This window comes from Myotis daubentonii, chromosome 4 (assembly GCF_963259705.1).
Source record: "Myotis daubentonii chromosome 4, mMyoDau2.1, whole genome shotgun sequence".
In the NCBI taxonomy this organism is placed as follows: Eukaryota; Metazoa; Chordata; class Mammalia; order Chiroptera; family Vespertilionidae; genus Myotis; species Myotis daubentonii.
In genome coordinates, this window is record NC_081843.1 from 16,999,069 (window position 1) to 17,024,993 (window position 25,925).

Genomic DNA, 25,925 nt, shown 5'->3' on the forward strand with positions numbered 1-25,925 from the left:
TACATGGAACAGACTGATAAATGTCAGTGGGGAGGGGAGTGGGGTGACTGGATAAATGAAGGTAAAGGGATTAGCTAAAGAACATATATGCATAGCCCATGGACATGGATAATATTTTGGTGAGGGCTGGGGTGGGGGAGGGGGGCTACAGGGGCTGGGTGGAGGTGGGCAAAGGGGGTGAAATGAGGGACATCTGCAATAGTTCAACAATAAAATATTTAAATTTTAAGAAAATAAAATGGGAACCCATCACCTTCCTTACCAAATAGTGCCCTGTCCACTAAGTTTTAAGCCAAAGCATAAAAACAAGATCTTCTGTCATTCACAGTGATATGGATAGCGTAAGTTTTCCCTATGATTCTAAATCATGAGGACTAATTCTTTTCCCATTTCTTGGTGTTTGTTCTAGGATACCCAGCAGACCTGGGGATGAAGCTTCTGGATTTTTAACATGGCAACTAATAGTCCTTCATGGCGCCCTTGAGATAAGATGGAAAATGTAGACTAAGTGGATTAAGAACAATACAGCTGGTTAGCTTTAGTTGGCTTCATATTCAGGTTAAAAAAGTATTTTACTATATGGGCAATACAGGCCTTGGGTGAAAGCACTGGGACTATACTCAACCTGTCCTAGTTTTTAAAAATTAAAAACAACACAATCCTCATCAAATGAATGGGTGACACCCATCTCCCTTTTTATCTATATATTAGAGGCTCGGTGCACGAAATTCATGCACAGGTAGGGTCCCTAGGCCTGGCTGGCAATCAGGGCTGATCGGGGCCTTCTGGCTGCTGGCCGGAGTTTTCCTTCCCTGGCTGCTGGCAGGGGCCTTCCTTCCCTGGCTGCTGGTAGGGGCCTTCCTTCATTCCGCGCCGCCCCCTGGTGGTCAGCGCACATCATAGTGAGGGATTGAATTCTCAGTCTCCAGGTCAAACTCCCAAGGGGACACTTTGTATATTAGCCATACACACACACACACACACACACACACACACACACACACACTCTCTAGTAGAAGATATCTATATACATAAAAGGCCAAGCGACCATTACGACTGGTCAACCAGTTGCTATGACACGCACTGACCACCAGGGGGCAGCCGCCCAATGCAGGAGCTGCCCCCTGGTGGTCAGTATGCTCCCACAGCCAACCTCCCATGGCCAGCCAACCTCCTTGTCCTTCCCCCCAGCCGGCAAACCTCCTGCGGTCCCTCCCCCCATCTGGCAGGTTGCATCCGACAGCTGGCCTGGCCCCGATTAGGACTGGGAGAGATGGCCCCGATAGGCCCTGATCGCTGGCCAGACCTAGGGGCCCCACCCGTGCACAAATTTTATGCACCGGGCCTCTAGTCTATCCTATGTAATAAAAGAGAAACATGGTAATTGGTGTACGACTGCTATCCTTCCAATTGGCTAATCAGGGCAATATGCAAATTAACTGTCAGCCAAGATGGCGGCCTGCAGCCAGGCAGCTTGAAACTAACATGAGGCTTGCTTGCTTCAGTGACGGAGGACTCCAATGTTCCCCGCCTGCCGCTGCAGGCCTCTGAACTGCAAGCAACTATGTAACAAACATAGAAGCTAAACAAAACCCCAGAAACCTGCCAGGCTTCAGTCAGCAGGATTGCAACATTGTAAGCAAAGGCCAGAAACCTACTTTCAGCAGCGGAGGCCTAAGAGCTGGAGCCAAGCCTCAAAGCTAAAGCTGGCCCAGAATAAAAAAAAAAGAAAAGAAAAAGAGGAGCGGTTGGGAGCTTCAGTCACCCCCAGCCTGAAAACAGCCCTCAGCTCTCACCCAGACTGGCCAGGCACCCCAGTGGGGACCCCCACCCTGAAGGGTGTGTGACCAACTGCAAACAGCCATCATCTCCTCACCCAGGCTGGCCAGGCACCCCAGTGGGGACCCCCACCCTGAAGGGTGTGTGACCAGCTGCAAACAGCCCTCAGCCCCTCACCCAGGCTGGCCAGGCACCCCAGTGGGGAACCCCACCCTGAAGGATGTGTGACCAGCTGCATACAGCCATCATCCCCTCACCCAGGCTGGCCAGACACCCCAGTGGGGACCCCCACCCTGATTCAGGACACCCTTCAGCGCAAACCAGCCAGCCCCCACCCATGCACCAGGCCTCTACCCTATATAGTAAAAGGGTAATATGCCTCCTGGCACCGGGATCAGCGTGACAGGGGGCAGCGCCCAAACCCCCTGGTAGCCCTGCGGCTCTGTGTGTGACAGGGTGTGGCGCCCCAACCCGCCCCCATGGGCCCTGCTGTGTGACGGGGTAGAGCCATAACCTCCCCATCGGCCCTGCCCTGAGTGTGAGAGTGGCGCCACCCCAACCCCCTGATCGGCCCTGCTCTGTGGGTGAAAGAGGGCGGCGCCCCAACCCCCTGATGGGCCCTGCTCTGTGCGTGACAGGGGGCTGCGCCCTAACCCCCTGATTGGCCCTGCTCTGTATGTGACAGGGTACAGAGCCCCAACCCCCCTGATGGGCCCTGCTCTGTGAGTGACAGGGGGAAATGCCCCAACCCCCTGATTGGCCCTGCTCTGTGCGTGACAGGGTACAGAACCCCAACACCCCTGATGGGCCCTGCTCTGTGTATGACAGGGGGTGGCGCCGCAACCTCCCCATTGACCCTGTCTTGAGTGTGACAGGGGATGGTGCCCCAACCCCCCAATCGGCACTACCCTGAGCGGGACTGAGTGTGGAATCACAACCTCCCGATCGCCCTGCTCTGTGTATGACAGGGGGTGGCGCCCCAACTCCCCAATTGGCCCTGCTCTGAGCCCGACCAGGGGCTGCACCTAGGGATTGGGCCTGCCCTCTGCCACCCGGGAGCAGGCCTAAGCCAGCAGGTCGTTATCTCCCGAGGGGTCCCAGACTGCGAGAGGGCACAGACCGGGCTGAGGGGCCCCCCTTCCCCCCAAGTGCACAAATTTTTGTGCACCGGGCCTCTAGTATATATATATATATATGGCTAATATGCAAAGTGTCCCTTTGGGATTTTGACCGGGAGACTGGGAGTTTGATTGCTCTCTATGATGTGCGCTGACCACCAGGGGGCGGAGTGTAACATGGTGGGTGACCAGCAGCAGCAGCAGGGCGCTGAAGGAGCGAGGGAAAGAGGAGGTGGGGAGGAGGGGAGGCAGGGAACCTGATCAGCCCTGATCGCCAGCCAGACCTAGGGACCGTACCCGTGCATGAATTTTGTGTACTGGGCCTCTAGTCCTATCTAATAATAGAGAAACATGGTAATTAACCATAACTTCGCTACCCTTCCCATTGGCTAATCAGCGAGATATGCAAATTAACTGCCAGCCAAGATGGCGGCCAGCAGCCAGGCAGCTGAAGCGAACATGAACATGAGACTTGCTTGCTCCAGTGATGGAGGAAGCCAAGGTTCCTTGCCTGCCGCAGCTCAGCTCTGAGCTCTGGATGAAATAATGTTGCAATTATAGAACCTAAACAAACCCCAGAAACCTGCTTTCAGCCAGCGCGGCCTCAGAGCTTAGAGCGGCCAGTGATGGCAACAGTTTCAATTATAGAATCTAAACAAACCCAGGTACCTGCTTTCAGCCCGCAACGGCCTCAGAGCTGGAGCCTGCTCTCAGCTCCAGTGACAGCTATAGAAGGTAAATTAATCCCAGAATAAAAAAAAGAAAAGGAGAGGCTGGGAGCTTCAGTTGCCCACCAGCCTGAAAACAGCCCTCAGCCCCTCACCCAGGCTGGCCAGGCACCCCAGTGGGGACCCCCACCCTGAAGGGTGTGTGACCAGCTGCAAACAGCCATCATCCCATCATCCAGGCTGGCCAGGCACCCAAGCAGGACCCCCACCCTGATCCGGGACACCCTTCAGGGCAAACCAGCTGGCCCCCACCTGTTCACCAGGCCTCTATCCTATATAGTAAATGGGTAATATGGAAACTGACCCTAACAGCAGAAGGACTGGGAATGACTGATCACTATGACACACACTGACCACCAGGGGGCAGACGCTCAATGCAGGAGCTGCCCTCTGGTGGTCAGGGCACTCTCACATGGGAGGAGCTCTGCTCAGCCACAAGCCAGGGGATGGCTGCCAGTACAGTGGTGGTGGTAGGAGCCTCTCCGGCTTCCTCAGCAGCGCTAAGGATGTCCGACTGCAGTTTAGGTCTGCTCCTCGCTGGCAAGTGGACATCCCCCGAGGGCTGCCGGGCTGCCAGAGGGATGTCTGATTGCCATCTTAGGCCCAATCCCCTGGGGAGCAGCCTAAGCCAGCAGGTGGTCATCCCCTGAGGAGTCCCAGACTGTGAGAGGGCACAGGCTGGGCTGAGGGACCCCCTGAGTGCACAAATTTTGTGCACCGGGCCTCTAGTATATATATATATATATAAGCCTAAGCGACTGGCAGACCAATCGACTGGCTGGTAGCTATGACATGCACTGACCACCAGGGGGCAGATGCTTAATGCAGGAACTGCCCCCTGGTGGTCAGTGCACTCCCACAGTGGGAGCACTGCTCAGCTGACCGATGGGCACTAGACGCACGGCTGGCGAGCGCCGCCATGGTGGCGCAAGCCTCTCCTGCCTCTGCAGCGGCAATGGCTGGCAGGCGCAGCGGGGCCAGGATGAGTGGGAGCTGTGCCGCAGCTACCTGCTGCTTCGTGCACTACTACATCCCCTGAGGGTCCTGAATTTTGAGAGGGCGCAGGCCAGGCTGAAGGACCCCACTGGTGCACAAATACGTGCACCGGACCTCTAGTTAGTATATAATATGCCTCTATCTCCTCCACTCTACAAAGAGAAATCACCCCAAAAAACTGGTAGAATCAGTGATCTCAATACAACAAAAAATTAGGACTGAAGTAAAAGATGCGCTGTTTTTAGGCTGCAAAAGAACCTTTTGGAAGACCCAGACAGGAAATTCAGACTTGGTTATCTTGCTCAGGAGAATGTTTGTTCTTAGCAAAAAACCCTTTTCATCATCACGACTCTAAAAACACAATTGGCCAGAGTAAGGGCAAAGGTGAGCATGGGTGCAAGCTAAGGTTTGGGGACCATAGTCAAGGCTCTCCAACCTGCCTGAGCAGGACAGAGAGCAGCAGGCAGGTATATGAGAAGGACTGGAAGGTGACTGCAGGGAGAACCAGGGAGGGCAGGATATTCTAAATATCTTCATCTCTCATCCCCCCACAGTCAAATTCAGGATTTTCATCACAGTTCTACTAAGCTAGGGGATTCACAAATGTGGTCTCCTGACTAGCAGCAGTAGCAATACCTGGGAACTTGTCCAAAATACAAATTTTAAGGGTCCACCCCAGACCCACTCAGAAAACCCCAGGGGTCGGTCCAACAATCAGGGCTTTACTAACAGCCTTCCAGGTGATTCTGAAGCATAGGAAAGTCTGAGAAGCATAGAGCTGAGCATTCCCTGCTCACAAACTCACATTTAAGGGCATACATCTAAAGACAACTTCTGTCTTCTACAAGGCAATTTACTCCTAGACAAATCAGCATCAGTAAGGATTACAACTTTCTTCCTTTCTTTACATTCAGTTCTAGCAATGACTGGAGCATAACCTTTAAAGAGTCCCCTTGGGGTCATCCCTCACCCCTCAGCAGAACCAAAGAAATCTTTTCACCAAAGGCCCTACTTTTTGTCTGTGGGTGTGATGCTGCCATTCACGGCCGTACTGTCTGCTGCCTGGATGGAGGTAGACCCCGTCTCCTAGGGAAAGGAAGCACAAAGAATCAGGTCAGGCTGCCCATGGCAAGGCCCCAGTGGAAGGTAAAAACGAGGAGGCGTGGAATCTACGTACCTCTTCACATATTTTCAACTTCTTTGTGATGGCCTGGTAACAGACAGCTGGCTAATAAAGAGGGAGGAAACACCATTTATTAAACTGAACGCTTAACCATTCTTCATTATAATTTACCTAAAAAGTTAGGCCTAATGTGGGATGCTAACATCAAAATCTTATTTGGTGTTCAAGTTTATTGAACATTCCAGATGACACAGAAAGTTAACACACATTACCTCATTCAAGTCTCCACGCAACTTTGCAAGATCCTTTTGTTAACAATGACATTAAGAATCAGAGGCGGCCCTAACTGGTTTGGCTCAGTGGATAGAGAGTCGGCCTGTGGACTGAAAGGTCCCAGGTTCGATTCTAGTCAAGGGCATGTACCTTGGTTGTGGGCACATCCCCAATAGGAGGTGTGCAGGAGGCTCATCGATGTTTCTAACTCTATCCCTCTCCCTTCCTCTCTGTAAAAAATCAATAAAATATTAAAAAAAAAGAAAAGAATCAGGGGCGTTTAGTCACGTGCCCAGAATTACAGTGTTGGTCCGTGTAACTGTGTTTGGAACCCAGCTCTGTCCAACTTCAAAGCTACATCCTATCAGCAGATCCTATCAAGGCTTGGCCTAACCCAGTGCGACTAACAAATTGCGGCTCGTGAGCCACATGCGGCTCTTTGACCCCTTGAGTGTGGCTCTTCCTAAGCCTTAGGAGTACCCTAATTAAGTTAATAACAATGTACCTACCTATGTAGTTTAAGTTTAAAAAATTTGGCTCTCAAAAGAAATTTCAATCGTTGTACTGTTGATATTTGGCTCTGTTGACTAATGAGTTTGCCGACCACTGGCCTAACCCCATGCCTTGCAGTCACTTCAGAAAACTTTCCCTCCACACCTGGAGGCTATGGAGACTATCTACCCAGCAGCACGGGCTACCTTATAGGTGGCTGGCAGCTCACGAGTTTTGGTTTCTGCCCTAGACTCTGAAGGCAATCACAAATGTCTCAATCACACAGCTGACAAGTTTTAAAAGCTTTTTTTTTTTTCGGGGGGGGGGGGCTATAATAATAAAAGCATAATATGCTAATTAGACTGGAGGTCTTTCCGGACAAAGCTGGGGCTGCAAAGGAAGTTTGGGTCCTGGGTCCCTGCAGGCAGCTGGAGGGAAGCCCGGGTCCCGGGTGCCAGAGGGAAGCAAGTGCTGGCAGCGGGTGGAAGGAAGGCCTACTCTTGCATGAATTTCGTGCATTGGGCCTCTAGTTTTTAATATTAACAACATCCAATTCATGAGTGAACCCCTATGTGACTTTTACTAGTAACTCGCTGCTTTGGGCAGCGGTACAGGCAGAGCCTAACTTTTCAGACTAGTGAGGTGAGGTTCCAATGGAACAACACCCTCCTTTAGGCCAGCTCCTGACCAAGGATCAAGAACTTCAAAGAACAGCCTGACCCATTTGGCTCAGTGGATAGAGCCTGTGGACTGAAAGGTCCCAGGTTCGATTCCAGTCAAGGGCATGTGCCTTGGTTGCCGGCACATCCCCAGTGGGGGGTGTGCAGGAGGCAGCTGACCGATGTTTCCCTCTCATCGATGTTTCTGACTCTCTATCCCTCTCCCTTCCTCTCTGTAAAAAAATCAATAATATATATATATATTAAAAGAACTTCAAAGAACAACTCACCTTCTCGGTTTGGCTGAGCAGGAAGTGATGGAAATGAGGGTCTGCATCTTTAACAGGCTGAAACCAGAAAATTATTAAATAAAACAAATTATCTTCCACCAAAGACCCCTTCCTTCTGCCTGGTAACTGCTTTCCTCTGGCTAAACACCCAGGGAGCTGGCCCTAATTTTATAACTGGCTGGAAACACTTTTCCCATTGTTGATCTAAGCCTTTTGTAAACGACGTCTGTTCCAGCTAAAGGAAAACTGGCTTCAGTAGATATTTCTGCCTGGTTGGTATACAAATTATTCCAATAACATCATGGGAAAATATTTAAAAGGCATACTAATATTTTTGAAGTCCAGCATTCTCACTAGTCATGTTGGATAACACAGCTGACAAAGGCAAATCAATTTTGAGGGCTCTTTTCCAATTTTAGGGTTTTGGCCTACTTGTGTCTGGTACCAGACCTTTGATTGTTTTCATCTCACTGAGGGCCGATATTAATAGAAATAAAAGGACAACAACTGCAGGCCTTTCATAATTAGGCTCAGTAACAGGGAAAGGGTACTACTATATCAAGGATAGAATAACGTATGGCTACTAACCATCCAAGTTTTATATACAGACAGTAAAGGGTGTTTATAAAATATCAAGTGAAAAAAAAATCTGCAGATGATCCCACTTTTGTGAAAAATAACCCTGGTCCCAACAACACAAACTATATATTGGTATGTAATTAATAAATGATGGCTAATGGGTGTATCAAAGGGGCTGAAATAAGTTGTATCAAACTTAACAGTGAGCACCTGAGAGTGGAAACTTGCATTCTTTACCACATACTCCTCCGTACTGTTTGACAATTTAAAAAAAAAAAAAAAAAGCAGCTTCACATACACAAAAAGGAGGAAAAGGAAAAAAAGTGTATAGCAGCCAGGCCAGGAAATCAGCTCTGAGGCCAACCTTGAACTGGCCCGCAGGAGAGATCCTTACCTCATTCACAGCTGGCTGCCATTTAAATGCAGCCATGGGTCCGGCCATCATCCCCTTAATGGTACTAGACTCAGGAATGGTGAGGTCCTACAGAGAGAAAGGCAAATTGTCAAGACACTGTGGGACCTTGATAGATGTGTTCTTGCCCCAAACTGGGAAGCAACTTTTCATTGGTCTGCTTCCTTCGGTCACATTCCATCCACACTAAACACCTAGGCCATCCTGGCAGGTGTTGCTCAGGGGTTAGAGCGTCAGCCTGTGCACCCAAGGGTTGTGGGTTCGAATCCTGGTCAGGGGCATGTACCTGGGTTGCAGGTTTGATCCCTGCCTTGGTTGGGGCGTGTGTGAAGAGCAGCCCATCTATGTGTCTCTCTCACATCGACGTTTCTCTCCTCTCTCTCTCCCCCCTACCCCCCCCTTCCACTTTCTAAAAAATAAAAATCAATGGAAGGAATATCCTTGGGTGAGGATTAAAAAAACAAAACAAAAAAACAACCAGCCCAGCCAGCATGGCTCACTGGTTGAGCATCAACCTATGAACCAGGAGGTCATGGTTCGAATCCCAATCAGGACACACTGCATGGGTTGCGGGCTCGATCTCTAGTGTGGGGCATGCAAAAGGGAGCCTCTCAATGATTCTCTCTCATCATTGATGTTTCTATCTCTCTTTCTCCCTTCCTCTCTGAAATAAAAAATACATTTAAAAATAAATAAATAAATAACAAAAAACCCCTAGCCAGCTCCATGGTCTCAGCATCAGTTCAAGCCCATGTCCCCAGCCAGTTCTGATGACAGTCCATTGGGAGAACCAGGGAAAGTTCTCATCAACACAGAGTGAGCTTTTCTTCTCTGTTCTTGAAATAACAAAACATATTCTGGTGTGTGATGGAGAAGAGCCCAACTATGGTCTGCAGTGTTGTTAGAGAAAATTCCTTATGGCAAATAATAAACATTATTAAGAAAATAGTACAGGCTTCAGAAGGAATCCACTAATCTCAAAAAACAAAACAAAACAAAACCACCACCTAAAAAAGCCACATGGTGCTCATGAGGAAATCTGCCCAACATTTTTCAGGACTAAGTGACAAAGCCAGAACTGGAACTCAGGGTGGTCTGGAGCCAAGATCCCCACTCTCCCCAGAATGATGCAAGGAAAGGACCCAGCGGAGTGAGGCTGCTGCTCCTCTTTATTAAGGGCCTGGCCCACACCCATTCTAGGCAAAGAGGCACTGTTTGTTCCAGCTTTACAACTGGTCTGTTCTCTTTCCCTCTACCACTGACTTTACCGCCTCCTCCCTTTCTCCATCTGCTATCTTCCAGCCACAGTGGCCCTCCCGACATTTCTACTTGGATATCAAATGGGAATCTTTTTAAAAAATATATATATTTTATTGATTTTTTACAGAGAGGAAGGGAGAGAGTTAGAAACATCGATGAGAGAGAAACATTGATTAGCTGCCTCCTGCACATCTCCTACTGGGGATGTGCCCGCAACCCAGGTACATGCCCTTGACCGGAATCGAACCTGGGACCTTTCAGTCCGCAGGCCGACGCTCTATCCACTGAGCCAAACCGGTTTTGGCTCAAATGGGAATCTTGACATGCTCAACTGAACTCTTGATTTCCCTGCCCAAACGGCTTCTTCTACAGTTTTCTCAATCTCTGAAACAGCAACTCCATTTACTACCAGGCCAAGGTTCTTGGAGTCCTTCTTGATTGTACCCTCCTCTCTCCTCTAATCCATCAACAATGATTATGGCTTTATAAATGGGAATGTGAAACCCCTTCTTTTGAGTACCCCCACTACTAACACCCAAGGATCAGGCTACCATTGCCTATCACTTGGACTGTAGCAAAAGAATCTCTCTGCTTCTGCTCTGGACCCGTACAGTCTAGTGGTCTATACACAGCAGCCAGAGTGAAGCATGACACTTCTCTGCCTAAATCTGACATCCTGTCTCACATGGTCAAGCTAGAGGCTTTTATTGTGGCCTATGGCGCCCTAGATGTGCTGCAACCCCACTCCATGCTAATCTCCAACCTAATGTCCTATTACTTTCTCTCCCGCCCACCAGTACCCCCATGGCCCTCCACCTCCATTCCCCAAAACACCACACATGCAAATACTCTAGTGCAGGGGTCCTCAAACTACGGCCCGCGGGCCACATGCAAATACAAATATTGTATTTGTTCCTGTTTTGTTTTTTTACTTCAAAATAAGATATGTGCAGTATGCATAGAAATTTGTTCATAGTTTTTTTGTTTTGTTTTTTAAAATTATAGTCCGGCCCTCCAACGGTCTGAGGGACAGTGAACTGGCCCCGTTTAAAAAGTTTGAGGACCCCTGCTCTGATGCCTTTGCACTGCTGGGTATGCTCTTCCAACTTGGTTCATATGCTCACTTTAGGTCTCCATTGAAATGTCACCTTATCAGAATGCTTTCCCTCATCTCTCTGTATTTTCCTCCATTGGAACGTGATGCTGATTACTATAATGACAACAAATGCTTTTACAGGGCTTACCATATGCCAGACGTAGAGTGCTATTTATATGTATATTCTCACATAATTGTCACAACCTCATGAAATAGAACTATTATCATCTCCATTTTACAGAAGAGAAAACTGAGACAGAGAGCTGAAGTATGCTTGCCTAAGGTCACAGAGCTAATAATGAGGATGGTAGATGGAATTTAAACTCAGGGAATTTGGCTTCAGGATCTATGTTATTATAAGTAAGTTCTATGAAAGTAAGAATGTCACCAATTTTGTTTACTTTATATATCCCATGCTGGGAACCATTCCTGGCGTATAGTTGGTGTTCAATATTTACTAGTATTGAAGAAATGAACACGACAGGGGCCTTGTCTTTCATGCTGCTTTATCTCTAGACACTTGTTGAATATAGAGGTTTGAGTAAAAGAGGCCTAGTGCAGTACTGCCAAAAATAATTTTCTGCCATGATGAACATGCCCTATACCTGTACTAATACTATAGCCAATAGTCACAAGTCCACCATGGAGCACCTGATACGTGGCTAGTGTGACTGAGAAACTGAATTTTAAATTGTATTTAATTTAAATGTAAACGGTCACCTGTGACTAGGGGCAGTACAGCTTTAATGACTTGCCTAAGACCAGTGGTTCTCAACCTTCTGGCCCTTTAACCCTTTGCGGTCCAATGTTATTTGTGGAATTCAAGCAGTCTGGTCCAAATTAACTGACGGGATTGAATGTTGAACTTTTTTTTTTTTTTTTTTTTTATTGATTTTTCACAGAGAGGAAGGGAGAGAGATAGAGAGAGTGAGAAACATCGATGAGATCGATCAGCTGCCTCTTGCACATCCCCCACCGGGGATGTGCCCGCAACCCAGGTACATGCCCTTGACCGGAATCGAACCCGGGACCTCTCAGTCCGCAGGCTGACGCTCTATCCACTGAGCCAAACCGGTTTCGGCGAATGTTGAACTTTTTAATGTTCTTATTGCTCGATGTTGGACCTGCTCCTAGCGCCTGGTCTGTTGAGTCAGCCTCGAGGTTGGACCGAAAAGGGTTAAATACAGTTCATCATGTTGTGACCCAACCATAAAATTATTTTCGTTGCTACTTCATAACTGTAATGTTGCCACTGTTATGAATCGTAATGTAAATATGATATGCAGGATTGTCTTAGGCGACACCTGTGAAAGGGTCGTTCGACCGCCAAAGGGGTCACGACCCACAGGTTGAGAACCGCTGCCTAAGACCAAAACGACAGATGAGAGTAAGGCAGAGAACACAGCTCTCCACCTAGCACTAACCAAAGGCCTTGACTCCTAAATCAGTGCTCGCTGCACTAGTCTGGGATTTTATTTTATTTTTAAATATATTTTATTGATTTTTCACAGAGTGGAAGGGAGAAGGATAGAGAGTTAGAAACATTAATGAGAGAGGAACATCGATCAGCTGCCTCCTGCACACCTCCTATTGGGGATGTGCCGGCAACCAAGGTACATGCCCTTGGCCGGAATTGAACCTGGGACCTTTCAGTCCGCAGGCCGATGCTCTACCCACTGAGCCAAACCGGTTAGGGCTAGTCTGGGATTTTAGGAGAGCCACAGGACTGACAGTTTTATTCTGTCAGGGTTCTTTGTGCCCAGAGTTGTAGTTCTCAGCTAAAGACTTGGACGGATTTCTAGACACAAACCCAGCCTCTGCTTGCCTACATGTAATTGACACCTCCACTATCAAGATCAGCCTTTTCTGTTAATCGTTACAGGATAGGAGATTATGGCCCAGAATGGCAATCATCTGGGGCTTTGCCCAGTTATCAGCCTACGCTACTGCTCTCTGCTTCACAGAGGAGCTAGCCAGCCAAATGACAATTACTATAGCAACACAATACTCTTTTTAGAACACAGGGTATCTATACTAATATAAGGGTAATATGCTAATTAGACCAGGAGACCTTCCAGACATTTTGGACAAAGCCATGGTGGCGGGGCCGAGGCAGAGGTGGTTAGGGGCAATCAGGCCGGCAGGGGAGGGCAGTTGGAGGCAATCAGGCCGGCGGGGGGAAGGGGCAGTTGGGAGTGATCAGGCTGGCAGGGGGAGGCAGTTGGGGGTGATCAGGCTGGTGGTGGGTGGGGGGCGAGAAGGCCAGTGGGGGGAAAGTTGTGGGCAAGCAGGCCGGCAGGCAGAGTAGTTAGGGGTGATCCAGTAGGCAGGCAGGTGAGCGGTTAGGAGCCAGCAGTCCCGGATTGTGAGAGGGATGTCCCAGATTGGAGAGGGGGCAGGACAGGCTGAGGGACACCCCCCCCCCCATGCACATATTTCGTGTACCGGGCCACTAGTATCATATCATAAGATACACCGAAATTCCAAACCCAAGCACATTTCCTATATCTCTGAAGACACTTAAGATCAATGGTGAGAACTGAAATCGCCATGTGTCCCCAGCACCACTATCCATACTCTTTCCTTTCCTGACAAATCTTTCATTAGAGTCCAGGCCTAGCATGGATATCTTATAGAAAAAAAAAAACCTAAAAAAAAAAAGAAAGAAAAAAAAACACCTAAAGATCAATAGCAGGTAGAACTCCTGGATGGAGACCTGGCTCTGAGAACAGCGGTAGAAATGTTACTCCCCCTTCCCCCCCAATTAATAATTCAGACTAAAGGGTAAACTGCTTTTTACTGGGAGCTTGTGAGAAATTCCTCCCAGCAGGTCTGGCAGCGGTCTTGGGGTTGCAATAAACCAGTGCCCTCACTGCACAACAGGCTACTGCTGAAAAATATCAAAGGTATGATGACATTTATGCCCAGCCGACGTGGCTAAGTGGTTGAGCATTGACCTATGAACCATGAGGTCATGGTTCAATTCCTGATGAGGGCGCATGCTCCAGTTGTGGGCTTGATCCCCAGTGTGGGGTGTGCAGGAGGCAGCCAATCAATGATTCACTCTCATCATTGATGTTTCTACCTCTCTCTCCCTCTTCTTTCCTCTCTGAAATCAATAGGAAAAAAAAATCCTATATAATAGAAGTGTAATATGCAAATTGACCAAATGGAGGAACGACTGGTCACTATGACATGCACTGACCATCAGGGGACAGATGCTCAACGAGGAGCTGCCCCCTGGTGGTCAGTGCACCCCCACAGGGGGAACAATGCTCAGCCAGAAGCCCTGCTCACAGCTGGCGAGTGCAGCAGTGGTGGCAGGAGCCTCTCCTGCCTCCGCTGCAGGCGGGTGGTAAGGAGCGAGGGGTCCCGGACTGAGAGAGGGCACAGGCCAGGCCAAGGGATCGCCTCCCCCGCAGTGCATGAATCTCGTGCACCGGGCCTCTAGTGTATATATATAAAAGTGAATTTATCACATGCATAATGTGTTGCAGGCACTGTCTTGGGTGCTTTGCTTGTGTTATTCATTTAATTTTCACAACAAATGTAAGGGGCAGGTATCTTTAATATTCCCAATGATCAGATGAGGAAACCAAGGCAAAGGGAGCTGGTCAAGGTCACATAGGTATAGCAAGTCATGGAGTCATGATTCAAACTCAAGGCCCTCCTCCTAACTTCTTCTTTATACTTTCCTTTTATCCAAAAAGAAATAATTTCTTTCCAGGGCCAGCAGAGGAGTTGGCGAGATCCACAGCTTAAAGGCACCAGATAGTGTGAACGTGGAGAACAGTATAAAACCTGATGGCCCAGATTCCTCAACTAGATCAAATAAACTCAACTAGATCAAATTAGATCAAACCCCCTAAGAAGTTTTTCACATACTGCAAAAAAGCCAGCATTTTTGAAACCTTCTCTGACTTTGGCTGGCATTTCCCTATGCTCATGGTTACCTGGGACTGTCCCCACAACTACACTCACTCTCATCTACTCTCAGTCTTAGGTCATTTGACAGCATGAAGGACCTTCTCTAACACAGAGTTCACATTGGCAGCCCACTGGCTAAATCTGGCCCAGAGATGTTCCTTGGGAATAAGTATTTTAAAATTGTGAGTTAGCTACTAACATTTAAAATTGGAACATTTTACATAAAAACTTGTATTTCCAGCTTCCTTTGATAAAAACCAGACAATCTGGCAAAAGTTGGCTGTAACTCAATGGGCAGAGCATAACCTCCCCAGACCACCAGCCACTGCCACCCCTAATGCTCTTAGCATGGATGCAGGGCAGGGCCGTGGAACCTCCTGCTTGAGCCATTTCTTCTTGCATCATTGGGCTCCACTCACTTCAATTACCTGTCTGGTCTTGCTGGTGTCTGAATTTGCAAGTCTTGATCTGATGGCTAGCATTTCATCACAGCCTCATTACCCAACTGTTTCCGCCAGCCATCTGGCTTCTACCCCCTTGATCCTGCTCTCACAATTACCTGTGTTAGACTACCTACTTCATCTTAACACACTGTAGACCAGTTTTATTGCTAGCTTTACCCAGTGGCCAGGTAAGTTTCTATTGAACAAGTACAAAAAACGTTTTACACGAATGTTAAAAGGCACGCTTTAAAATTAAATACCCATTGCATTTTGAAGTTATTTATTACATGTTTTTACAAGCTAATATCTTTTTTAAAGTATGATACTTTGTAAAACACTGTGTAATATGAAGTGTAGATGCTTCATCTTTCAAACATTTGGCAAGCCTCTATTTGTTCGAATTGTTCCACAAACTCTTGTTTTATGTAGTAATAAAGTTTCTCCAATTGAAATGCTATTGTAATAGTTATCTTGGTATATGTGATGCCCCAATTCCAGATACGGACGAACTAGTGACAGAGTAGAGTCATTTAATTTTTTTCCTTCACCTGTGTAAATTTCCATATTGCAAATATACTCAGTCTTGCTCTCATATACCATTCTTACAAGTAAACCATATTTAATAATTTTAGCTGGGTTTTAATTCGAAATAGAAGACATCCCCTCCAGGGAATCATGCCTTCATCTAATGATAATTCTTGCATAGGTTTATATATTGTTTGAAATTTACTAATAAAGTGGTTGAGTATAGATTGAATTTTAAATAGCCTGGATGAAGATTTAGCCATGTTTGCATTGTCACTGAAATGCCAATAAGTCCAGATGTGTTCAAAACGATTTCAACTCATTGTCTGAGGAAATACTGGAACAGTTAGAACTGGATCTGTAGACCAATATTCTTTCCAAGTGTCCTTTTGAGTACACCCCATTAGCACGATAAGTCCTAAAAAAGGTTTTATATCTGTTGGAGTAACAGGAGACCACTTTATTGCTTTCGAAATTTTGTGCTTTCCCAAATTTTGGTTATAATATACTAGAGGCCCATTGCACGAAGATTCGTGCAATAGGCCTTCTTTCCCCTGGCTGCCAGCACCAGTTTTCCTCTGGCACCTGGGACCCAGACCTTCACTCTGGCCACCGCCTTCCATCTTCGCTCTGGACAGTCTTTGCTGCGGCTGGAGCCTTCAGTCTTTGCTCCTTGCTCCGGCCAGAGTCTTCAGTCTCCGGCCAGAGCTGCTCCTATAGCTCCTTCCGCACCCCACCCTCCCCCTCATAGCTTGATCGCTGCTTCGCCTGCATACCTCGCTGACGGGCTCCTGGGTCCCAGGGGGCCGCCTTTCCGATCACGATCACAGGCGGCAGGCAAGGCGGCTCCTGGGTCCCGGGGGGCCACCTTGCCTGCGGCTTGGCTTTCTGGCGGCTCCTGGGGTCGCACACGGGGGCCTGGATGGCAGCTCCCGGTGTCCCACCCTGCCTGCAGTATGCAAATTAGCCGCCATCTTTGTTGGTGGTTAATTTGCATATGGCGATGGTAGCAAAGGTACGGTTAATTACCATGTTTGTCTATTATTAGATAGGATGTTCAATTGATGACAAAATAGTTCAAACAGATCGTCGTCAAAAATCAAGTTGGTGACCTCAACGATATTCTTAGAATCAGATGGTATAACTGTAACCCCAGATTACCTTCAAATTTTTCCAAATTAGGTTGAAAGTCCTCTTTTGACCAATCGTTATCTCGGCAACCAAGATGCAAATTACACTCAAAATCATGTGTGGAATTGTTCCAATTTTCAGGTTCGGAATCACTTGAAATTACCATTTTTCGCCTTTTTGAAGGAATAACTATATCACTGCTACTGTGAAAGCTTTTAACACTTTCACTTGGAATAGCTGATAAATTGTCAGCAAATATATCCAGAATTTTATCATGTTCTTTGTCACTATCCATGGTTACTGAGCACTTTAAAAATATCAAATTGATATAAAAAGTTATTTTTATTACTAATGACAAGAGACTAATCACTTTCAATTCCTTTTGTAAATTTTATCTTCAGCAAATGTGTCTCTCTAAATGACAACAATGGCCCTAGCCAGTTTTGCTCAGTGGATAGAGCGTTGGTCTGCTAACTGAAACATCCCAGGTTTGATTTGGGTCAAGGATACATGCCCGGGGTTGTGGGCTTGATCCCCAGTGAGGGACTTGCAGGAGGCAGCTGATCAATGATTCTCTCTCATCATGGATGTTTCTATTTCTCTCCCTCTTCCTTCCTCTCTGAAATCAATAAAAAAATATGTATATAAAAATAAATGACAACAATGAAAAGCTGAGAATTCTCGTGATTGGTCATAAGCCTTAGAACAGAGAACATGAGGATTCTCACGATTCGTCCGCAATGTGTTAAATTCTCCTCCCTTGGCATCCAAGACTTGACAAAAATCATTACCAGAAGGAGAGAGAGATGTTATTTCTCCATTATTTCATTTTGCTAACTTCTTCCCACCCTGAACTACAGGCACTCTTACTACAAAGCTAACTCCTGCCCTTAACTCTTCTCCCTCCTTTACTTTCCCAAACATAAGCCCCATCTCGTCTCATGGATCCAACATTCTTCCTACACATTTGCTTCCCACGTCTACATTTCTGTCCTGCGACTCCAAGCTGTACTGGTGGTCTAGGCATCAGTTAGCTCCTCTCGACCTCTCTGCTCTTAAGAAAGGCCTCACCATTTCCCCAGGCACAAACTTGAAATCATCTTTCTTTCCCTTTTCTCATTCATCCCCTGTATAACCAGTTGCCAATCTTATAAACTCTTTCTCTGAAGTGCCTCACATAGTTACTTTCAATGTCTGCTATCACCCCCTTGGAATAGCTCCTTATGTGAACACACACCTGGATTAGCCTTCTAATTGACTTTGAGCCTTTCTTCTCTGCCCTCCATGATTACTAATGCACAGCTTGGAGCACACCGCCACCTCAATACCCAGCTCAAACAACTTTATGGCCCTCTACTGACTTCATGACAATACACCACCACTCAAGTAAACCATAATGCTCTCCACAATCCAGTGACAACCTACTTTTATCTCTCTGCTCTCCTTCCTGTCCTCTCCCTGTACTGAGAATAACCACGCTGACATTAAGCCCCACGTGAACTATGCCCTCCACCTCTGGAATGCCTTTTCTTCTTTCTTGCTACGCCCTTTCCAGTGCCAGCCCTTGCACACTGCTCAGGTGGACCATTCTTCTGACTTGAGCATTTAGTTGAATGCATGGTTCTTTGCTGCCTTGTGTTCCTATTTCACACCTGTGCATCCAGGCGGCATATCTCCCCTGATCTGCAGGATTCTTTAGGACAACTCTTAGTACAGGACTCTACGTTCACTCAATGAACTGAACCATATTGTAAAGCTCAACTCTGCCGCATACAAAAGAAAGTTACTAATCCCAGAAGCTGCAGAGATAAAACAAACCTTCTCATCCTTTGGGGGCCGACCCCGTTTCCGGGGACTCTGCTCTTGGGCTCTTTTCAGAGGGGACTTGGAGCCTCTCTCTGAAGAGCCTGATGACACCCTCTTCTTTCCTTCTCCCATGTTCTTCTTCACCTTCCCTTCAGACAGGCTAAGCTTGCGCTTCTCATCACCTGAGTTTGGCCTACTTCTCTCCTCACTGGAATTACGCCGATTCTTGTCATCAGCAGAATTGTGGGATGATGTCTGAAAGTTTAATAATAATAATGATAACCACCACAATAGCCGCTGCGATCACCACCACCATTTACACGAGCCATGCCCTATGATGAGCACTTTACATGCATTATCTGCACAACAACCCTATGAAACAGGTCTGCTGTCACCCCCACTTACACTTGAGCAGTTTAAAAAAAAAAAAAATCAAGTCACTTGCCCACAGTCCCAAAGCTAAGAAGTAGAATTTACACCCAGGCAGTGGATATATCCCAGAGGCTGTGCTCCTAATCGCTGAGCTATAAAAGGAGAAAAGACCTCTGCTGCACTCAGATACTTCTCCTGAGTCCAAGTGACTTTTCCTAAGAGCAACAATCTATTCCAGAAAGGTCAGCTGCATGCATGGAGCTTCAAGCCGATTACCAAAATGCTGATACCTCAGAACTGAAGCAGCTCTTTTTCTACTGGCATTTCATAAGAATAGAGTTTCGATTTAGGGTGCCATTTAATCCGTTAGTTAGTATGCAAAAATAACCGGTCGGGCATTAGCATAAATTAAGAATCATGAAGTCTCTCACCTGGTCTTTCCCTTTGGCTCTCCTGAGGAACTCTTCCACAGCATCCACAGCTTGCTGGAATCGTTTTCCCTTGTTAATCTTTATCATTTCCTCCTTATGCGCATGGTATGGCTTTAGCTGTTCCACTTTGATCCAGGCACTAGCAGAAGATACACAGAGAAAGGGTATGATCCACACTGCCTATGCCAGAAAGTATCAAAGACCTCACCCTAGCAGAATGCAATGATCCATTTGCTTTCATTAGGCTTTGAACAGGCCTGCCATTTTTTCAAAACATATCATTGACCATTTCAAGCTCTTGGGCCTTAAAGTATGTTTTCTTGGAACAAGCCAAGCAGAACAAGAAAGATCAGAATATCCTCCAAATGAAATCACTGTGTGATATGTTATTTCCGCCCCAATTCACCTTCCTTCTACACTGAACCACACACACCATGCATGCCACTTGCTCTCAGGACAGAGGAAACCTGGAGCTGCTCTCCCATTTTTACCACACAGTATAGATGGCCACATATGGATCCCAGGAAATCAGGGCACCTAGAAGCATCGCCACTGGCAACAACCTAAACCAGATTGATGACCTGTCAATCAACTCAGAATCAGGGATATGAGGGCTTAGGAAATGCAACATCTAAAATCTTCTGCTCTTACAAATATTTGTAGCTGTGGAGCCCATATTTGTTCATAAATGACTGTATCCATGGCTACTAGACCACACAAAACATGTGACACAAGGCTTGGAATGAGGGCAGCAGCACAAAGGGAGGCCTTCAAAAACAAGATTTTATTTGTGATTAAAGGTAGGAAAACATACTCTTCTAATATTTAATTTTTAATTACTACCATCCGTGCATAACATATGAAAGTAGAAAAAGCCCTCAATTGTCAATTCTGGAATATCTGACCAACCACACTTACCATCTGAACAATTCAGCCTCAGCTGACTTTCTGTGGTTTCCCTAAATGATATTCAGTTTCACAGTATAAAGGAGAGAATTTTATAGGTTTGGCAAGGTAATAGTTAATTTAAATGTTGTACCTTGTAACACTCAAAGGTTTCATAGTATCCCCCACAGAAAAATTGGATCCGGGTAAGGACTTAGAAACTGGGTTACCACACTAACTTAGGTTCCTTCCCTTGGAGAAAGCTATAGAATTCTCATTAATAACTAGAGGCCCGACGCACGAAATCATGCAAGGGGCGCAGCCCTCGCAGCCCCTCGCAGTCTCGGCTGGCCCTCTCAGCCCTGGCTTTGTCCGGAAGGCTGTCCAAATGGTTGTCCGAACGGTCCTTCTGTTATTTGGTCTAATTAGCATATTAGCTTTTTATTATATAGGAGGATAGTAAAAGTGCTAACCTCTGTACATAAAAATAGTGCTACCAACCCACCAACAGCTTTGGGTGTTGTGATAATGATTGTGACAGTGGGTCTGTACAAACACAACAGCCCTGGGACCATCAACTGGCAAGTGGGACAGCAAACCAGGACTAGGCATGTTACCTATAGGTAAACAAAACTAGACATAATGAATGATGAAACGGGACTCAGCCCTAGCTGGTCTGGCTCAGTAGATAGAGCCTAGGTTTGCGGACTGAAGGGCCCTGGTTCGAGTCTGGTCAAGGGCACATGCCCAGGTTGCGGGCTTGATCTCCAGTAGGGGGCGTGCAGGAGGCAGCCAATCAATGACTCTGTCATCATTGATGTTTCTCCCCCCCCCCCCGCCCTTCTGAAATCAATACAAGTTTATTAAAAAAAAGAAAAAGAAAGGGGACTCAGACACTCATCTCACTGCATAGAGCTTCCACTGGATGAGTAAGCAGGTAACTTTCTCGTGACCAATTCATTTTAAAATTTGAAATCTGACACATGGAGCTAAGTGGGTCTGATCTATAGGAAGACAAAGGAATTAAATTTCAAACCCATAGTGTCTGGCAAGTATACCACTGAACTGACCTTGCCTCTCCTCACATGTATAGTGTTTCGAAGGACAGACCATCAGAGCAATCAGATACAAAGCCAGACACTCCCTGAAAAGCCAGTTAAGCTGTCATACCAACGGGTTGCTCAAACATGACACAAGTATCAGTAACGAAGCTTAAAAGAGCCACAGACCTCAAGACAGGCCTCTTCCTTTTTCTGAGCTTCAGTCAGAAGCTGAGAACTGCACAAGTTCCAGAAAAAAACTAATAGGGTGGTTTTGATGGAGCCCTTGAGATGGGACAACATACTCCAATAATCCTAATTCCCAACCTCCCTCCCCATATTCACCTTTGACTCAGAGTAAGTGGAAGGGTAAGGCTACCTGGAGGAAGAACCAATAAATCCATGCCTGTGTTTTTATTGAAGCGTTTTACTGATTTCTGCCAGGAGAACAATACAGTAAAAATCCCTTTCAACCCGAAGACTGGCATTTGAGATAGTAAAGTGAAATTTTCCTCTATGATCATCTTTGAAAAGTGAAATGGTTTGCTAAATGAACTGACAGCAAAAATATGACTTTAAAAAGATAAATGCAAAAAGTTAATCTACTTAATCAATCAGTTGTTGGATAAGCATCCTGCCACATTAGTAAACAGTAAATAAAAAGCCAGCCCGCCAGGGCCCCAGGAAGATTACTTCATGAAAGCAAATCAAACTGAAATCCCTTTGGCTGTCTGAATAGAATATTTTCTCTAAAGGCTGTAGTACTGCAAAACCCTCTCTGTATCCATAAAGAGGGTTTGCTTTTCAGCAGGAGCTTCAATAATGCACCACTCTCTTGTCCACTGAGGCTCATCAAGAGGGGTTGGCATGCAACTGGTGCTCAATAAATAATCACAGGGTAAATGATGCCTTCCAGGCACATTCAGGGTGACTCTGGGTTAAATGCTGTAAGGCATTAGTGGCCTTTTGTGGTTGTTGCATATTTTTTTTTTTTTTAGTGACTGCTGTTTGTTTCCTTGATATAAGCTGTAACTTGTGATTTCCCTTATGTCATTCTCCCAATGCCTAGATGGAGCTGCACCTTTTCTGTCCAAGTTGTTGTGGGTTGTTGGGAAGTCATAAAAATCAAGCTTAGTCAAATTGCATCTAAAGCATGTGCCTTCCCTTTTATGTAAAAGAAAGTTAGTTACATATTGTTTGTAGAAGTAAACACCTAAAAACAAAGTAGCTAGCAATCAGGAAGGTCATTACAAAGTACAAAATGGAAGGTCCCTTAAGATATTTGGCTAAGTGGAAAAAGCAAGATGTAGAGCAGTGTGTAGTATTCTACCACTTGTGCAAAAAAGAGGAAAAAGGCCCAGGCCAGTGTTGTAAAGTGGTCAGAGCGTCGGCCTGCACAATGAAGGGTTTCAGGTTCAATTCCTGGTCAAGGACACATACCCGGGTTGCAGGTTTGCTCCCCACCCCTGATCGAGGCGTGTGCAGGAGGCAACCAGTTGATGTGTCTCTCTTACATCGATGTTTGTCTCTCTCTCTCCCCTTCTCTCCCCCTTTCTTTCTCTCTGAAAAGCAATGTGGGGATTAACCAAACAGAAACAAACAAACAAAAAACAAAAAAGAGGAAAAAGGAATATGTAGCTTCTTGATTATACAAACACTATCTCTAGAGGGCTATGCCATAAAAAACACTGATGACTATAGGCAGGGAACTGGGTGGCTGAGGGACAGAGATGAATGGAACCCTTTCATCGTTTATAGCTTGAGTTTTTTTTGGTAACTATAAAGGCGTACTATCTTTAAAAAACATCAAATCAATAAACGCCTCTGCTGTAGAACAAGGGCTATTCTGACTGCCCAGAGGGTTTTCCCCATTATTTCCTTGTTTGTAAGGTTTCCTCAGGTGGGTAGTAACTGCCTGGATGCCTGCTAGATGAACTGTAGTACGGTCAAGAGCAGCTAACTTAACCTGGTATTCTGATATACCTCCTACAAAGTCGTTTTCGTTTGTGAATATAAACCTTCCACTTAGCCACCATCAGATTACACACTCCACTCAAAATGAATTTAAAACATTACATTTTTTTGCCTTGACCGGTTTGGCTCACTGGATAAAACGTCGGCCTGCGGACTGAGAGGTCCCGGGTTCGATTCTGGTCAGGGGCATGTGCCTTGGTTGCGGGCACATCCCCAGTGGGGGGTGTGCAGGAGACAGCTGATCAATGTTTCTCTCTCATTGATGTTTCTAACTCTCCCTTTCCCTTTCTCTCTGTAAAACTTCAATAAAATATATATATTTTTAAAAACACAAAACATCACATTTTTGCCCTGCTTGGTGTGGGCCACAGGTTCAATTCCTCATCAGGACACATACCCAGGTTGTGGGTTTGATCCTGGGTCAGGGAGTGTACGGGAGGCAACCAACTGATGTTTCTCTCTCTCAAACCAATAAAGAATATCCTTGGGTGAGGATTAAAAACAACAAATTACATTTTCAAAAACTTCCATAATTCTGACCTGCTTTCCTCTTAAATTAAAATCATACCATGAAGCTACCATATTCAAGGTGCCAGTCCATGAACAATCTCAAACACCCTCACTATGTGTCTCAGACTTTGCACAGACACAATGAAATGACCTGGGTGGGTGTGGGGGAAGGAGAGAGAACACATGCAAGCATAGTCCAAAGGTGAGGATAAGAAGAGGGTCAGAAGATGTGGGTTCACTTCTCCATCTGGAATTGGTGAGTAGCACATTGTAAATAATTCCTAATCTCCCTCCACTGCAAACCATTGAAAAAGTCTAAGTATCCTGAGGTATTAGAGCTTCAAATCCAAGCCATTCAGAAATCAAGATACCCCCCAAAACCATAAACAACTCAAAAAACAAAACAACCAAGAACTACACACAATGCCGAAACCGGTTTGGCTCAGTGGATAGAGCGTCGGCCTGCGGACTGAAAGGTCCCAGGTTCGATTCCGGTCAAAGGCATGTACCTGGGTTGCGGACACATCCCCGGTGAGGGATGTGCAGGAGGCGGCTGATCGATGTTTCTCTCTCATCGATGTTTCTGACTCTCTATCTCTCTCCCTTCCTCTCTGTAAAAAATCAATAAAAAAATATATATATAAAAAATTAAAAAAAAAAGAACTACACACAAAAAGATAATTAAAAATTTCTGTTCATTTCAATCAATGATTATCACAGAGACATCAACAAAGTCTTGCAGATAAGATTTTGTTCCCAAAACTTGAAAACATTCCCAAAAGCTGGGTGAGATTTTCAAGCTGTACTGTCTATATCAACGCTGCCAGCTGCATTTTTTGGTGCCATTTTCTATAATTCCAGTGCATGACACATGCTCCTGCCTCAGCCACCAAAGGAGCCACCTACAGGATGGGAGCTGTGCTGATGCTAGGTGGGAATCTATTTAGTGCTCTAGGATCACTACTGTCTAGCCCTGGCAGAAGGACACTGCTGGCTCAGTCAAAATATTAAGAGCAGTGGCCCTCACTCTCTACTTGGCTCAATTCTTCAACTATTACACAGTGTTACATGTAGTAAAAGTGGGTCAATCAGTTGCCAGGTGAAAAGAAAAAGGGATGCTTAGATGGTTCCAATCTGTTATGCTCTGAGCCACAGATTTTTCTAGAAGAATTATTTGAGTACTCAGACACTTCACACCCAGCCTGTCCCACCTTCTATCTGGCTTGATGTAAAAGTACCTCAGGCTGACATCTATGACTTAAAATCCACAAATCTCCTGCCTCTCAGTTTCCACATCTACCAGTATAGATGGAAGTTTCTGAAAATGTAATTTTTGTTTCTGTTGATTTTGAGCACCTACAAACTAAATAAACTCCCTTCACTCTGTCATCCACAGTCACTGACCAAACTTGTAGACTCTGAGCTTAGTTTCTCCTCTGATGGGCAGCCACCTGTCCAAGGTGGGCCCTCATGTGCCTGAGATTTAATCTTTGGTTATGGCCACCTGATAGAGTTGACAAAGTTATGTTAAAGTTATTTTTCCCCTCTGTATTTCCATGAAACAGAAGACAACTGTGGGCAATTCCCGTTGTGGTCATCCAGCCTTGGAAAGTCAAATCCAGCCATCTTACTAAGTCCTTCACTTCACAGGGGAGGCTGGTTAGGAAAATCTGGCTCTCTCTTCCTAACAGTGGGATGTCAACAAAATAGGTTAGAAATTTTGGCAGAGGAAGGGAGAAAGAAAAATTAACTTTCTAAAAGATTGAAATCATTGTTTATCTAAAGGAGTTACTCTTTTTAGAAAAAATGTGTTTTTATTGACTTTAGAGAGAGAGGGAGAAGGATAGAAAGATAGAAACATTGTCTGCCTCCTGCACACCTCCTACTGGGGATCAGGCCTGAAAACTGGGCATTTGCCCCAACCAGGAATCAAACCAGTGACCTCTTGGGGTTCATGAGCCACACCGGCTGGGCTCTTTTTACTCTTTAATAAAGGTCCTTGCCAATATAAAAAATCCCATCTCTATATATTTTCTCCATAAGTAGTATGTCAGTTTTGAAACTGAATCCTATATT

At 46.0% G+C, this 25,925-nt stretch overlaps 1 protein-coding gene across 7 annotated transcripts in view; it reads right to left on the minus strand.

Moving 5' to 3' along the window:
* GLYR1 (glyoxylate reductase 1 homolog) overlaps window positions 1-25,925 on the minus strand; it is a 52,115-nt gene that overhangs the window by 20,743 nt on the left and 5,447 nt on the right. For 5 of the 7 annotated variants that reach the window (XM_059693053.1, XM_059693051.1, XM_059693052.1 and 2 more), the window contains exons 4-9: window positions 19,441-19,579; window positions 18,650-18,892; window positions 8,432-8,518; window positions 7,459-7,515; window positions 5,799-5,849; window positions 5,634-5,707 (exon numbers count right to left, since the gene is read on the minus strand). In XM_059693053.1, the coding sequence (XP_059549036.1) occupies window positions 5,634-5,707; window positions 5,799-5,849; window positions 7,459-7,515; window positions 8,432-8,518; window positions 18,650-18,892; window positions 19,441-19,579 (651 nt within the window). The remainder of the gene's footprint in view (window positions 1-5,633; window positions 5,708-5,798; window positions 5,850-7,458; window positions 7,516-8,431; window positions 8,519-18,649; window positions 18,893-19,440; window positions 19,580-25,925) is intronic. The other 2 variants (XM_059693056.1, XM_059693055.1) reach the window with 1 other exon arrangement.